This window comes from Miniopterus schreibersii (assembly GCF_964146895.1).
Source record: "Miniopterus schreibersii genome assembly, chromosome: 5".
Lineage (NCBI taxonomy): Eukaryota > Metazoa > Chordata > Mammalia > Chiroptera > Miniopteridae > Miniopterus > Miniopterus schreibersii.
Window position 1 is genome coordinate 9,117,412 of NC_138106.1, and position 14,970 is coordinate 9,132,381.

Here is a 14,970-nt window from a genome sequence, read left to right on the forward strand (position 1 = left end):
ATGCATACTATCTGCCCATGAGTCTTTGGGTGCTCTCTGGCCTATAGGGTGAGGCCTGGTTCCGTGCATGGTGGAGGAACCAGCAACAGGCAGAAGGAATGTGTACCTGAGTGTCCTGGCACCATCAGAAGCAATGGCTTTTAGGTTACAGAAACTTCGTTCTCCCCTTTCCCTTACTGGCTTGTCTGTAATTAAATCATCTGTACAACTCTCTTTGGACTCATAAATAATGTTATTTTATGTTCTTTAATCTTTTTTTCAGTTGAGTTGTTGGCATATAAGGTTGAGCAGGAAAAATGTATAGTAAGCGATCTACAGAAAACCCTCAGTGAAGAGCAGGAGAAAGCAAATAACGTCCGGAAGCTGCTGGTGGTGGAGCAGAACGCAGTCAAAGCTTTGAAATCTGAGCTTTGTGAGTGTAAACAGGACAACGAGAGGCTGCTGAAGTCCCTCAATGACGTGCAGAAGGAGGTTCTCCAGTTGAGGTACAGCACTGCCTTCGTGCTATGCAGCCCGATAGTCCCCAGGCTGTCATCAGACCTTTTGTAGAAGAATAAATGGAAGTTACATAGTTCACACCACATTTTTCTTGGCAGTGAAGTAGTAGAATCTGTGGTGCCATGACTTGTGCTGCATGCTCAGTAGGTGTTGGACAAAGGTGTCCCGCTCCCGTGTGTTTAGAGTAGGAAGGCAGGACTGAGCATGTATGCAGATAGTAAGGAAGCGACAGGGCCCACCCACCTTGTCCTGGGAGCCCATGGACCCTGAGGGCCGGCCTGTGTCCCTTCAGAGTGTTGTGCAACATGGCGCATGATGACCTCTCCCCCCACACAGGTCCGTACTAGACAGCAAGGAGAATGACCTGAAGGCTGCACTTCAGGAGCTGGAGAGTGAGCGTGGGAAGGAGCTTGCCCTGCAGAGCCAGCTGGAGCAGGAGCAGCTGCAGCACCTGCAGAGAGAGGGCCAGAACTCCAAGGCCCTGGAGGTGAGGGGACCAGGGATGGCCTAGTCACCACACCAGCCAGGGATGGGAGCTGGGAGGCCGTTCTCTGATGCTGCCTCTTATTCTTGTTGGGGATGGTGAGCCTGGGTGATAGGGTTTTGAGGCAGTGAAGTAGGGCTGTGTCTTCTGGTAAAACACTCAGCAACTTTTCAGTAACAAACTGTGTAATGACCATGATGCCAGTGATGTGCCACACGTAGTCCCCACCATCTTTGAAAGCTTGGTTCTACAGGGTGGACACAGACTCCTCGCTGGCCTTCCGCACAAGGCACAGCCTCAGAAGCCTGTGTCAACCAGATAAACTGCAGTGACCCAGCTCCTGTGCATGATGCACAGCATGTGTGTGAATCGGCATTTTGCTTGGCAGTTTAATGACCATGTGTCCAGCAGGTGTTCTGTAGTCCTGGGCAAGCTGACCAGTTCCCATTAGGGCAAAGCTGCCTTTCAACAACACAGACCAGGTTTCAGCGCAAACTGCATCTATATGTCTTGCAGTGTCCTGAGTACTCTGGTTCTAAGGAAGGGAGAATGAACCCAGGATGTGTGTTGCATTTACTCAAAAATGTAACAAAAATTATTATACAGTTGACTCTTGGAAAACACAGGTTTGAACTGTGTGGGCCCGCTTATATGTGGGTTCTTTGAGTTGACCGTTGTTCATTTGGCTGGGGGCATTTCAAACCTGCATTGTTCTGAGGGTCAACTTCACAGTTGGGAATTGACATGCAGAGGATTGACTGTAGTTACATGCAGATTCCCAACTTTGAGAGAGGTTGGTGTCCTTTACACCCACGTGGTTGAAGGGTCAGCTGTACATACTTCTTTCATCCACAGGGTAAATTTCAAAAGGTATAATTGCTGGTCAAAGGATAGAAACAGAAACTTGGGCAGGAAAACTATTTTAGGTACTATTTTCCAGATTTAATTTTTCCATCTTATATTTCCCTGATCCAGGAGTTAAGGATATCTTTGGAGAAGCAATATGCTCAGAATAGTCGACTGTCTGTAGCATTAAAACATGAGCAGACAGTGAAGGATAACCTTCAGAAGGAGCTGCAGATTGAGTCCTCGCGCTGTGAGGCACTGTTGGCGCAGGAGCGGAGCCGGCTCTCCAAGCTACACAGGAACCTGGAGGCTGCACAGGGCCGCTCCTTGGAGCTGTCTGAGGCCTTGCAGCACGAGCGGGTCCTGACGGAGCAGCTGAGCCGGCGGGCACAGGAGGCCTGCACTCACCAAGAGACACAGGCGCACCGTGCTCTGCTGCGGAAGCTGAAGGATGAGACGACCCGGGTGGCAGAGCTGCAGGCAGCACTGGAGAAGGTGCAGCAGCATGCTGTGTGCGCCCAGCAGCAGCTGGAGGCTGAGGTGCAGAGGCGCTGTGCAGAGCTCGAGAGAGAGAAGGAGGTGAGTACCAGGCTGAGGTCCACTGTGCAGGCCCTGCAGACCCCCAAACCAGAGCTGAGCTGTGATCTGTACAGGGAGAGGGAGAAGCCCACATGGTTGCAGGCAGAGTTAGAACAGTTACACACGAGGCTGGCAGAGCAAGGAGCACTCAAGGACATGAGAAGAGTGGAGACAAGGCAGAGCCGGGCAGACATGGACAAGTGGAAGAAATGGCAGAGAGACAAAGAGAAACTGGTGAGAGCCGCAGCTGCCCTTAGCCAATGTTAGCACTTAGCAGCCAAGTTAGCAGGGTTACGATGACCCACAGGGTGGGGGGTTGGTTCTGGTCCCTTCTTTTCTGTAGGCTGTATGGTCCTATGCTAGAAGCAGTAACTGTTGCAACTCTGTGGCAGGGTTGGGAGTCAGAAAGTGCACATCCCTTTACTTCTTTTTCACATCCTTTTACTTCCTTCTTTTGTTTGGATGTAGGGGGCCCTGGCAGTTCCACATGCATTCGAGGACCTACTTTTTCATTTCTGTAAAAAAGGCTGTTGGTATTCTGACAGGCATTGCACCAACTCTGAGGTCACATTGAGAATTATTGTCAGCTTAACCATGTTCCATCTTCCCACCCGTGAAATTAGAAGGGCTCTTCATTTACTTAACTCTATAATTTCTTTCAACAGTGTTTTGTAACTTTCAGATGATAAGCTTTTCATTTCTTTTGTTAAATTTATTGCTAAGTACGTTATTACTTTTGATGCTGCTGTAAATGGAGTTATTTTCTTAGTTTTACTTCAGACTGTTCACTGGAGTACAGCAGTACAATTGACTTTAGTATGTTGATCTTGTGTCCCTTAACCTAGCTACACTTGTTCATTAGTTCCAGTATTTTTTAATGGATTCTTCCATGTACAATTATGTCATCTGCACATAGGCATAGTTTTACTTCCTCCTTTTCCACCTTGTGTCTTTATTTCTTCTTCCTACCTTACTGCCCTGGCCGAAGCTTATGGTGCAGCATTGAGGGAAATGGTGAAGGGGCATCGTGCCTTGTTCCTGATTGTAGGGCAAGCAATTAGTCTTCTGCCTTTAAGTACCATGGGACCTATGGGATTTTTGAGATGCCCTTTATTTGAGGAAATTCTCTTCTATTTCTAGTCTTTTCAGTCTTCATTTTTAATCATAAGAGTATTGGATTTGCTTTTTCAGTGTCTTTTGAGGACTATGGTTTTTGTACTTTTTTCTATTGATATGGTGTATTGCATTGATTTTCATTCATGTCAAACTATCTGTGCATTCGTTGGGATGAATCCCACTTGATTTTGGTATATAATCCTTTATATATGGTTCTGGATTCATTTTGCTAGTATTTTGCTAAGCATTTTGCATCTATGTTCATAAGGGATGTTGGTCTGCAGTTTTATTTACTTGTGGTATCTTTGGTTTTGATATAGGATGATTCGGGCCTCACAGGATGGGCTGAGTGGTAACATGATTGCTTAAAAGACATAATTATAAAGAAATGTTTCCTGAGTTAAATTTATAACTGTTCTTTGTGATACACTGAAAGAACAAGTCTGTAAACACCACACCTGATGGTCCTCATGGTGCAGGGGTGTGTAGCTAGAGGCTCAGGTTGGGTTCTGGGCTCCAGAGGTTCTGTCCCCAGCCTGGCAGAGCCTTGTCTGCACATTTCCAGTCACATGGACTTCCCTTCCCTGTAAGGAGCCCCTTCCGCCCCTTGCTCTCTTCACCCCACTGCTTCTGCCCACTCTGGTCACCTTAGAAGGGTAAATTCTTCTCCCCGTGGAGACTCAGGTCCTGTGTGCTGGGCAGGGAGTGCATCCTTGCTGCCTGACTTTTCCCAGCACCTCCTCGGTGGAGGGCATTGTACCAGTGTGTGATGGTCTTTTCTGCTCTGTGTTGACAACAGAGAGAGTTAGAGTTGCAGCGCCAGCGCCACGAGCACAAGATCAAGCAGCTTCAGCGGAAGATGAGGGAGCTGGAGGCCAGGGAGGTGGCGCGCCTGTCCCCGGAGTCGGAGCATCTCCGAGAACAGCAGCAGGGTCTGGATACAATTCGGCAGCAGCTGCTCTGTGCGGCAGGGCTGCTGACCAGCTTCATCAACCAGACTGTAGACAGGTCAGTTGTGGAGAACCAGTGAGTTCTATGTCACCCTGTGTCTTTCATGTGAACACTCTGAAGCTTTGGGTGTGCCTGTAATTTTAGATCAGTGTTTTAATGAAACTGATTCTATTTCTCGTCCTACGTGCTTGGATGAGTTAGGGGCAGCACTTGCCTGCATTCTAATATGACAGAAAAATCCAGGTTTCTTTTATATTGGTTCTCCCCACGCCCCTTATAATTAATAGTTAACCACCCAGAGGCCGGATGCCAGCCTGCCAAGTGGGGTGGTGCCACTGTCTCCTGTGTCTGCCTCAACCGAGGCTCTGAGGCTGTCATTCACTCGACCAGAATGTGTTTTCACTATTGAGAGGAGCCAAGACTGAGGTGTTTTGTTTGAACAGAACAATTAATGTTGACATTTGCCCTTTTCTGTATGCACAGAAACTAAGCAAACACAAGTCTGTCTACAGTAGGGTTTAAATTATAGAGCAGAAAAGATTCATTTAGGACACTGTTCCAGTACCAACACAATCCCAGGAGAAAGCAGCAGTAGGAGTGGAAGCGCCGAGGGAGCCCCAGTGGTCAGTGGCCAGAGGTTTCTGAGCTTTACAGGCTGTCCATCCCAGGGCTGCACTGCCTTATGGCTGCCACCATCAAGGGACTCCTAGCAGCCACCTTTATGGACAGCACATGGCTTGATGAAATGCTTGATAAGCATGTTACTGGTGGTCCACAGAAGGTCCTCCCGGAACCCCTGGCACTCACAAGCTCATCTTCATAGTGTCCTGTGTGGCATTGGTTGACAGTCAGTTGGAATTCCTATGAACCTTTTAAATGTTTGTTTATTTTTATAGGACAATTAATGATTGGACATCATCAAATGAGAAAGCAGTGACATCTTTATTGCGGACATTAGAGGAACTCAAGTCCCAGCTAAGCACATCCAGCTCTCCCCAGGTGAGAGTCCAGCTCCTCCAGGGGAGAGACAGCTTCCTCAGCCTGGCTTCTCGGACCACCTGGGGCCTGGTTTCTTTTATATTGTGACTGGCTGTTCCTCCCTCATTGCCTCCTTCTTGGTTTTAAAGTTTGCAGTCTGGATGAGCGAGCATGTGCCTCCTCCCATGTCTTGGAGGGGCTAGGTGCTCACTCCCGCTTTCTTTGATGCCTCCCAGCCTGGCGGTCTGTCGTGCTCCAGCCCATCCTGTGCCTTGAACACTTGTGTTGAGAGCCTGAGTGATTTGGACCTGTGAGACTGCTGGGGGAGCTCCCCCTCAGCTGCATCTGAAGGCACTTGAAGTTGCTGATATGAATTTCTTTTTTTTTTTTTTTTAAATATATCTTTATTGATTTCAGAGAGAGGAAAGGAGAGGGAGAGAGAGATAGAAACATCAATGATGAGAGAGTCATTGATCGAGCCCGCAACCCGGGCATATGCCCTGACCAGGAATCGAACCCCGATCGCCTGGATCCTAGGTCGAGGCTCAACCGCTGAGCCACGCTCGGCCGGGCGCTGATATGAATTTCTTATAAATGTTCTCAGAAATTATGAAATCTTGATGTTTATCTAAAAGCAGCACGCATTTGGTGAGCACCTTGGACCCACTCACCCTTTGACCTCACCCTCTGACTCAGTCACTCTCTGACCTGTCCTCCCTCTCACCTGCTCGTTAAGCAGTCAGCGGGTGGCTACAGTGCATCCTTGCCCTCTTGTCTGTCGGGCACCATGCCTTCCACAGTGTCCCTCGCCCTCTGCAGACTGAAGGTTCCTCTGATTATGAGAACAATAAGCCTGTTTTAAGGGACTTACTCACTGGGCCTCAGGGATGAGCACATGATGTTCTCTGGTCACCTCGGGTGCTGCCTCTTTGTAGTGTTATCACAGTCAAAGAGAGTTGTATCTGTGACAGGCCTACTTTGTTCATATAGCCTGGTTTGTGCCAAGTCTTTCGTAGAGGATTGGAAAGAAATATGATTTGAAAACTTTTATTATTTCCTTTCCCACAGATGGACAACTCTTTCCAGTCCCACAAACTTCCCACAGAAACTGTTTAAAATAATACCTCAAAATAACCAGCAATAAAACACACAAGTAGTCTGCATGCCTTTAAACAAAATATCCTGTACATTCATTTTTGCTTTCTTCTTAAGAAAAAAATGACAGCAGAAGTACAGGTTCAACTGGTGGATGTGTTGCTGAAAGAAAATGATACTCTTACCAATGCTCTCAGCACCATGAACCAGGAGAAGGCGGAGCTGTGTAGGGCCATGTCCCGGCTGGAGAAGACACTCAAACACCACCTGCTAAAGGGCTGTGCACTCAGTGTACGTAACTCAGACTCCTGTGGGGCTGGGGGTGAAGTGAGCTGGGCTTCCTTCATGGCTGGCTGGCTGGGGCAGTGTCATTTCTTCCTAGCTAGCCGCTCTGGGCTCCTTCCTCCGTAATGGCCAGAGCATCTTATTTAACATTTTAGTGAATTACCTGCCTTGTTTACAGACACAGACACAAGCACACAGTGCTGTCACACATGGCCCTTGCCATAAGATGGTGTTCGATACATGCTCAGGAAAGGAAATTTTGACTAAGAATATAATAAATAACCTGATGAAATAATAATTTTATTTGACTTGTACCTAATAAAATAATTTATAATTTTCCTGATTTGTGTAGTTTGATAGGCTTATTTGGAATTTCCAATTTTTTTCTTTTTTATATTTTAGGTTGTTTTTTGCTTGTGATTTGCTTCACTTTTTTTTTTTTTAATATACCTTTATTGGTTTCAGAGAGAGGAAAGGAGAGGGAGAGAGAGAGATAGAAACATCAATGATGAGAGTCACTGATCAAGCCCGCAACCCGGGCATGTGCCCTGACTGGGAATCGAACCCCGATTGCCTGGATCCCAGGTCGCCGCTCAACCGCTGAGCCACGCCCGGCCTGGCTTGCTTCACTTTTTTATTGAAAACCTTTTGCAAATTATTTTCTAATTTACATATGGTAAAATCTGTCCCTTGTTGGTGTGATGTCACTTGAGTTTTCACATGTGTATAGACCCAGGCTCTGCCCCCTTCTCTGTGGTTTTCTTTCCCGGATGTCCTGTAAGTTGGAACCACAGCGTGTAGCCTTTGAAGGCTCTTCATTTCCTTCATGGTGCATTTGAGGTCCATCTGGGTGTCAGCCTCAATAGCTTATTCCTCCTTATTGCTGAGCTGTGTTCGAAGCATGCATGTGCTTCAGTTTAACTATTCATCTACTGAAGAATATGTGGGTTGTTTCCAGTTTCTCACTGTTACAAATAATGTTCCTGTAAACACTGTGTACAGGGCTGTGTGTGGACATAAATTTCATTTCTCTGGATAAATGCCCAGGGTTGGGATTGCTTCGTCTTATGGTGAGTTTGCGTTTAACTTCTGTGTCAATCATGCCACAGTGTTGTCCAGGATGGCTGCACAGTGTGAGTGTTGCAGTTACTCTGCGCCTTCACAGTTGGTCTTCTTGGTACTTTTATCAACATTCTGGTGGGTATAAAGTGGAATCTGTGTATCTTGTTTGGTTAAAATCTTGGCTTCTTTTTAACTTGGATTGTTTGTTTTCTTGTTGAGTTTTGAGAGTTCTTTCTACATTCTGGATAAAATGCCTTTGTTAGAATGTGGTTTGCTAATATGTTCTTCTGTATATAGTATCTCCTTCTCTATATAGTATCCTTTGCAAAATGAAAGTTTTTTGTTTAGGTGAAGTCCTATGTGTTAATTTGTTCTTTTATGGATGGTGCCAAGAGTTTTATAGTTTTACTTCTTACTTTGAGGTCTACAATCTACTCTGAGTTAATTTTTGCTATGGTCTGAGAGATAGGTGGAGGATTATTTTTATGCGTGTTGATATACAGTAATTCTGGCACACTTTGTTGAAAAGATTATTGTTTCTCCTTGAATTGCCTTTGTGCCTATGTCTAAAACCAGTGAGCAATATTTGTGTATATGTGTCTGGGCACTCTCTTCTGTTCCACTAGTCTATATGTCTGTCCTTTACCAGCCGCCTGTAGGTTTATATTATGTCTTCATGTCAGGTAGAAGGAATGCTCCAATTTTTTCTTCTTTTTCAAATCACTTGGCTATTCTAGTTCCTCTGTCTTTCAATATAAACTTTAGAATCTTGCTGCCTATTTTGATTGGGGTTGTTTTAAATCTATGGATCAATGGTGGGGGGGAGGTAAAGTGGTACAGCCACTTTGGAAAACAGTCTGGCTGGTCGTCAGAATAGACAGAGCTGCTCTCTTACCCAGCAGTTCTACTTCTAGGTATACTTGTGCCCTGGCTGGTTTGGCTCAGTGATTAGAGCGTCGGCCCATGGACTCAAGGGTCCCAGGTTTGATTCCGGCTAAGGGCATGTTCCTGGGTTGCAGGCTCGATCCCAGGCCTGCGTCGGTCCTCGAGCAGGAGGTGGCCTATTGATGTGTCTTTCTCATGTTAGTGTTTCCCTCCCTCCCTCCCTCCCTCCCTCCCTCCCTCCCTCCCTCCCTCCCTCCCTCCCTCCCTCCCTCCCTCCCCTCTCTCTCTCTCTGAAAAGCAATGGAAAAAGTATCCTCTGGTGAGGATTAAAAAAGAAAACAATTTTTAAAAACTTGTGCACAAATGTTCCTTTCATCATTCATTGTAGCTCAAAAGTAGAAATAACCCAAATGTCCACAAATGGATGGATGAATAAATAGTATATCCATAAATGGAATATTTTTCAGCAATAAAAAGGAGTAAAGGACTGATAAACATTGTACAGTGTGGGTGAGCTTTGAAAATGTTATTATGAGTGTAAGAAGCCAGTCACAAAAGATCATATATTGTATGATTACATTTATATAAAATGCCCAGAAGAGGGAAATCTGCTAATGGGACAGGGTTTTATGGAGGGTGATGAAATTAGGTAATGGTTACACCACCAGTATACTAAAAATCAATTGAATTGATTACTTTCATTTATTTTTATTTTTTAAATATATCGATTTCAGAGAGAGGAGGGGAGAAGGGGAGAGAGAGAGGGAAACATCATTGATGAGAGAGTCGTCATTGATCGGCTGCCTTCTGTATGCTCCCCAACTTGGGATTGAGCCTGCAATCGAGCCTGCAACCCGGGTACGGGTCCTGACCGGGAATCAAACCACGATCTCCTGTATCTTAGGTCGATGCTCAGCCACTGAGCCACGTCTGGCCAGGCAAGTTGATAACTTTTAAAAGGTTAAATTTTATGGTATGTGAATTATATCTCAGTGAAGCCATTATAAAAAATTTGGGCAAGTATGGACATCTCAACTACATTGAACCTTCCCATCCCTGAACTTGGCGTGTCTCTTCATGTATTTAGATTTTTAAAAATTGCTTTCCTAAATGTAGCTGTCAGCATGCAGGGCACTGTTGTAAATCATACTTTTCAAACCTTTTGTTTTCTCGTTGCTCAGGGCTCATGTATGGAAACATGATTGATCTTTGTAGGTTGGCCTGTGATTTTCAACTTTAGTAGCCTCACTTTAGCTCTTTTCTTGGGTTTTCTATAGAATAGGGAGTTTTATTCCTTCTTTCTGATTTGAATACTTTGGTTTCTTTTTCTTGCCTGTTTGGCCAGGACATCAAGAACATTGTCTGGTAAGTGTGGTGAGGAGCACATCCTCACCTGTTTCCATCAGAGGTGGATCCTCATTCTCTCCATGAGGGATGATGCAGGTGCTTTTGTGGATGCCCCTGTTAGTTTGAAGAAGTTCCTTTCTGTTCCTAGTTTGCTGAGACTTTTTGTCATAAATGCATGTTGAAATCTGTTGTGCTTTCCTCCATCTGTTGATATGATGATGTGATTTTCTTGTTAGTCCGTTAATATGATGGATCATATCGATTTTGAGTTGGGACTCTACCTTGTCATCCCAGGAAAAAACCCACATTCATGACGTATTCTTTTTAGATATTGCCTGATTTGATTTGCTAATATTTTGTTGAGCATTTTTGTATCTGGGCCCATTAATGTGGAATTTTTTGTATTGTCTTTGGTTTTTGCCTCATAAGATGAGTTGGGATGTGTTCCTCCTCTCCTATTTTCTGAGAGAGATTATGTAGAGCTGGTATTTCTTTCTTTCTTAAATATTTGTTAAAATTCACCAGTGAAATCATCTGGGCCTAGGGTTTCCTTTTTTTCAAAGGTTTTTAGTGATGGGTTTGATGTTTCTGGTATTGTCATGTAGAGTGTCCTGTAAAGGTCAGTTAGATCCAGTTGGTTGATGGGGTTCAAATCTTCTGTGACCCAACTGAGCTTCTTCCTGCCTGTGAGTCACTGATGGGGGTATTGACATCTCTCATGAAGATTATGGATTTGTCAATTTTAAAGCTCTGTTAGGTAAAGGTGAAGGGACCTTTGTACCTGTTGAGTTGGGCCCAAACACCAAGTGGACCCACTACTTATGTTCTCCCATGGGAGAAGTTCTAAAGGCTCCACATTTTAATTTTGACAAGAGCTGCCATTCATGTCACTGCGCTGCCCCGTCTGCTTCTCTGGGACTTGCTCAGAAAGTGTTTAGGGTACCCCGTTGGGCCTGTGTGGACTAAAATGCAGTCCCCAGCAGAACACTTTTATCCTTTATGGAAGTTAACAGAGAAACTGGGAAATAAATATTCTTGATGAGAAAATTGAAGGTAGACTGATGACATGTGTTCCTAGAGTGTTTTTTCTAGGAACAACCCAGCTGTGCTTGAATCAGGAAAACCACTGGTCTTTCTTGCCTCGTAGGCTATGTGGAAGCCCCTCTCAGGATCTCCCACTCACAGGCCCATCCTCTCAGCCCTGCCCTGCAGTGGTGGGTGGCATGACCAGGCTGCCTTTGATTCCTCTTCCAAACTGCTGGGCAGAGGCCACTGACTCTCTGGCTCTGGCAGTGCCTCAAGCTCCCTTTTGCCTCCGTGATAGGCAGGTCCTGGTTGTCTGTTGTAGGTGGCCCTTTTGTTCCCCTCACTGTGGAATCCTTCTCGTTCTGTTAGCGTATTCCCTGTTGGAGCTCTGGAGGTGCCCGTCCCTCGTCCCTTGGTGTGAATGACTCCAGTGTGGGGCACTTGCTGAGGTTTCCAGGCGTATGACTTGATGCTGCTAGAGCAGAACTAGATATTTGCATCTTCCTGCAGTTAGCATTTCTAGGACCAGAGGGTTTTCAATGTTTAAAGCTTTGAATTTGTGGTTATTTCACAGATATTTGATTTTTTGTTTTTAATAAAAATGTGCCTTTAATGCAATCATACTTCAGTAAATGGCATATAATAATTACCCCCTAAGTGTTAATTATCTGATTAATAATGTCACATAACAACTTGAGCACCTCTGAAAAGATACTGAAGGGAGACACAGGTGTGGCCTCTATCCTAGCATGGGAAGACCTGTACCCAGCCTCCCATAGGCCCAGCTCCCCTCTGCTCAAGGCAGACCTCACCCTGCAGAGGTTCCGGGGGGACAGCCAGGAAAGGAATGAGGTATTTGGATGTGTCCTTCTTCCTGGAGTTGGAGTAGGGAGGGGTCATTTTTCTCAAGATGTTTTTATGTGAGAACAGCTCTGTAACTGTGCTGTTTGTTGTTGCAGAGGTCAGACAGGAGGAGGGACAGGACGGTCCTGCAGAGCTCACCAGGAGTTCCAGACCCAGGACTGCCCCTGTCAGCTTCCAGGGAGGAAGCAAACACCCGCAATGTCAAGGTGAGACCATGCCTGTGGCAGCATGAGGGCATCAAGTGGGGATGCTGCTCTTGGTTTGTTTTTAAGACTTCATATTTTTAGAGCAGTTTAGTTTCACAGCAAAGTTGAGGGGAAGGGTTAGAGAGTTCTCATATACCCCCTGCCCACACACTCAGCCTCCCAAACTGTCTGTCCCCACCAGATGGCGCACCTGTTAAATTAGTGAACCTGCATTGATAACGTCATCATCACCCACAGTCCACAGTTTTCATCAGGCTCAGTCCTGGTGGTATGCATTCTGTGGGTTTGGGCAAATGTGTAATGTGTTCTCCATTATAGTATTACACAGGTTAATTTCTCTGCCTTAAACATCCTCTTTGCTCCATCTGTTCACCCCCCACCCTCCCAGGAGAAGCATTTAAAAAATCCCAGTTTGCCCAGCCGGTGTCGCTCAGTGGTTGAACCATGAACCAGGAGGTCATGGTTCGATTCCTGGTCAGGGCACATGCCTGGGTTGTGTGCTCGATCCCCAGTGGGAGGTGTGCAGGAGGCAGTTGATCAGTGACTCTCATCATTGATGTTTCTATCTCTCTCCCCCTCTCCCTTCCTCTCTCTGCAATCAATAAAAACGTATTTAAAAAACAAACAAACCTTGGGTGGTTAACTAGTAAAAGCAGTTCACACCTGCAAAGTCCTCCTCTGCTTGGGCATCATTGCCAGCAAATGTGTCTGTTCACAATAAGACCACATGCTGGTTCTAATGACCAAGTCCTGACAAATAAGGGCAGTTAAAGAGAATGAATTTTCATTTGAAATTTGGCCTAGTTTTGTATAGCCGTTACATTTCTGTGCTCATGAGTAGGGGCAAAATGTGTGATGCTTTGAGTCATTAGGTTAAGTCTCTGTAGCCTGAAAAAATTCATTTGTCATCGTTTTTGACAATGTAGAACAAATGATGGGCCTTCTCCTGAAGGAAAAATACGTATTAAGATGGGGATCAACCTCTGTGTACACTTTCAGGGGTTCCTACCTTCCCTACCCTGAAATATCCATGAACCCATGATGAAATGCGCCACCCTCCCCCAGTTTGGACCTGACTTAGTGGTCACATTCACATGACTTCAAGCGGGCTGCTTTGATGCTGTGGAAAGGACATGTGGCCTACATATCTAATAAACAAGATGAACTTTGAACAGCAAGTTGTTTCCGGTTACAGATCTTGTGCAGGGCTGACTTGTGTGATGATTTGCTGAGGAAAAAGCACAACAGTGCAGACATGTTTTACAGATTTGTCAGCAAGACATCTTTGTTCTGTGATTAAGTTTTCCAATTTTTTTTTAGATGGAAAAATTGTACCTGCATTATTTGAGAGCAGAGAGCTTTAGAAAAGCTCTAATTTATCAGAAGAAGTATCTTTTACTATTGATCGGTGGATTCCAGGACTCTGAACAAGAGACGCTCTCCATGATCGCTCATTTAGGAGTGTTTCCTTCCAAAGCAGATAAGAAAATCACCACATCGCGGCCTTTCACAAGGTTCCGAACAGCTGTCAGGGTGGTGATTGCAATTTCAAGGTAACGGGGAGGCATGTGACACCACTGTCTTTACAGGTGGGAGGCGCGTTTCAGTGGCTTTAGATGGTTTTAGTCTCTGACACTCTGTAATAGTATGCTCTTTTAAGATGAATGACATTTGAGGCCTTGAAGAAAATGTAGATACTTGTCTTCAGGAAATTGTGGTGTGCGAAACTGTCACCACCTAAAAGGAAAAGATTTAAGGGTTCCTTTTTATCCAAAAATAACGCCTTGCCCCTTAATGGGTCTCTTGCCCGGGTTGCTTTTGACGACAGGCATATATGATCAAGTTTAAAACTGTATTTCACTTCTGCAAATTTCAGTTTCCTATATTTTAGTCAAATCTGTGTTACATAAGGGGTCAGGAGCATAAGAATGCGTATGTGATCCACCCAGGGTGGTGGCCATTTGTGGCACAGGTACTTTCCAGTCTTTGCCTGTGGATGGGGGAGGGGAGGAAGACCCCCTACTGCACCGTGCAAGGGGGCCTTCATCTACATCCTCCACTGTGTGTCTGCCTTGTTCAGCCTTGCCCACCCCCCAGCCAGAGGCATTGCTCACTCTCCACAGCCACTGTGTCTGCACAGGGTGCCTTTGTTGGAGCAGGGATGTGACTCCCTGGTGTGATTGGGAATTTTGATCATTTCAAAATTAACAGTGATGAAATCCATTTTATAATTTTTAATTTTGCTGAATTCCTAAAAATGTGTATCCCACTAAGAACTGTGCAGCTGTGACTGCTCTGTGACTCCTGCAGAGGTGCCCTCTCCTGGCCATGCTGGTCTTTGTCTGCGGGACAGTCTGCTTTGGTTCCCTTGGCTTTCTCCAGACTGTGCTGCAGAGTGGGTGCAAGTCCCATGCCGGGAGTCCCCGGTGGGGTGGAGAAGCTTCCTCCAGCCTCAGGGCACTTAGTCCCCTCACTCTGAGTTCTGACCACAGCTGTCCTCCCATCTACCCACCCACCTGCCCATCCTGAGAGAATAGCATCCCTGTGCCAGGAAATGGGTTAGACGCTGGATGGAGTCAGATAAACAGGCTCAAACCCCACCTCCAGCCTTCTTTTCCAGGAGGGAGGATCATCTAAGCGCAACAGCATTATTTTTTTAAAATCCTCACCCAAGGATATGCTTACTGATTCTAGAGAGAGGAGAAAGGAGAGAGAGAGAAACATCGATGTTAGAGAGAACATCAATCA

The 14,970-nt window shown here is 45.6% G+C and overlaps 1 protein-coding gene across 9 annotated transcripts in view; it reads left to right on the forward strand.

The window, feature by feature from the left end:
- The window catches only part of PCNT (pericentrin), an 84,497-nt gene that overhangs the window by 63,789 nt on the left and 5,738 nt on the right, over window positions 1–14,970 (forward strand). For all 9 annotated transcript variants that reach the window (XM_081138891.1, XM_081138893.1, XM_081138895.1 and 6 more), the window contains 8 exons: window positions 263–485; window positions 835–985; window positions 1,958–2,407; window positions 4,323–4,531; window positions 5,371–5,473; window positions 6,665–6,838; window positions 12,112–12,222; window positions 13,543–13,775. In XM_081138891.1, the coding sequence (XP_080995017.1) occupies window positions 263–485; window positions 835–985; window positions 1,958–2,407; window positions 4,323–4,531; window positions 5,371–5,473; window positions 6,665–6,838; window positions 12,112–12,222; window positions 13,543–13,775 (1,654 nt within the window). The remainder of the gene's footprint in view (window positions 1–262; window positions 486–834; window positions 986–1,957; window positions 2,408–4,322; window positions 4,532–5,370; window positions 5,474–6,664; window positions 6,839–12,111; window positions 12,223–13,542; window positions 13,776–14,970) is intronic.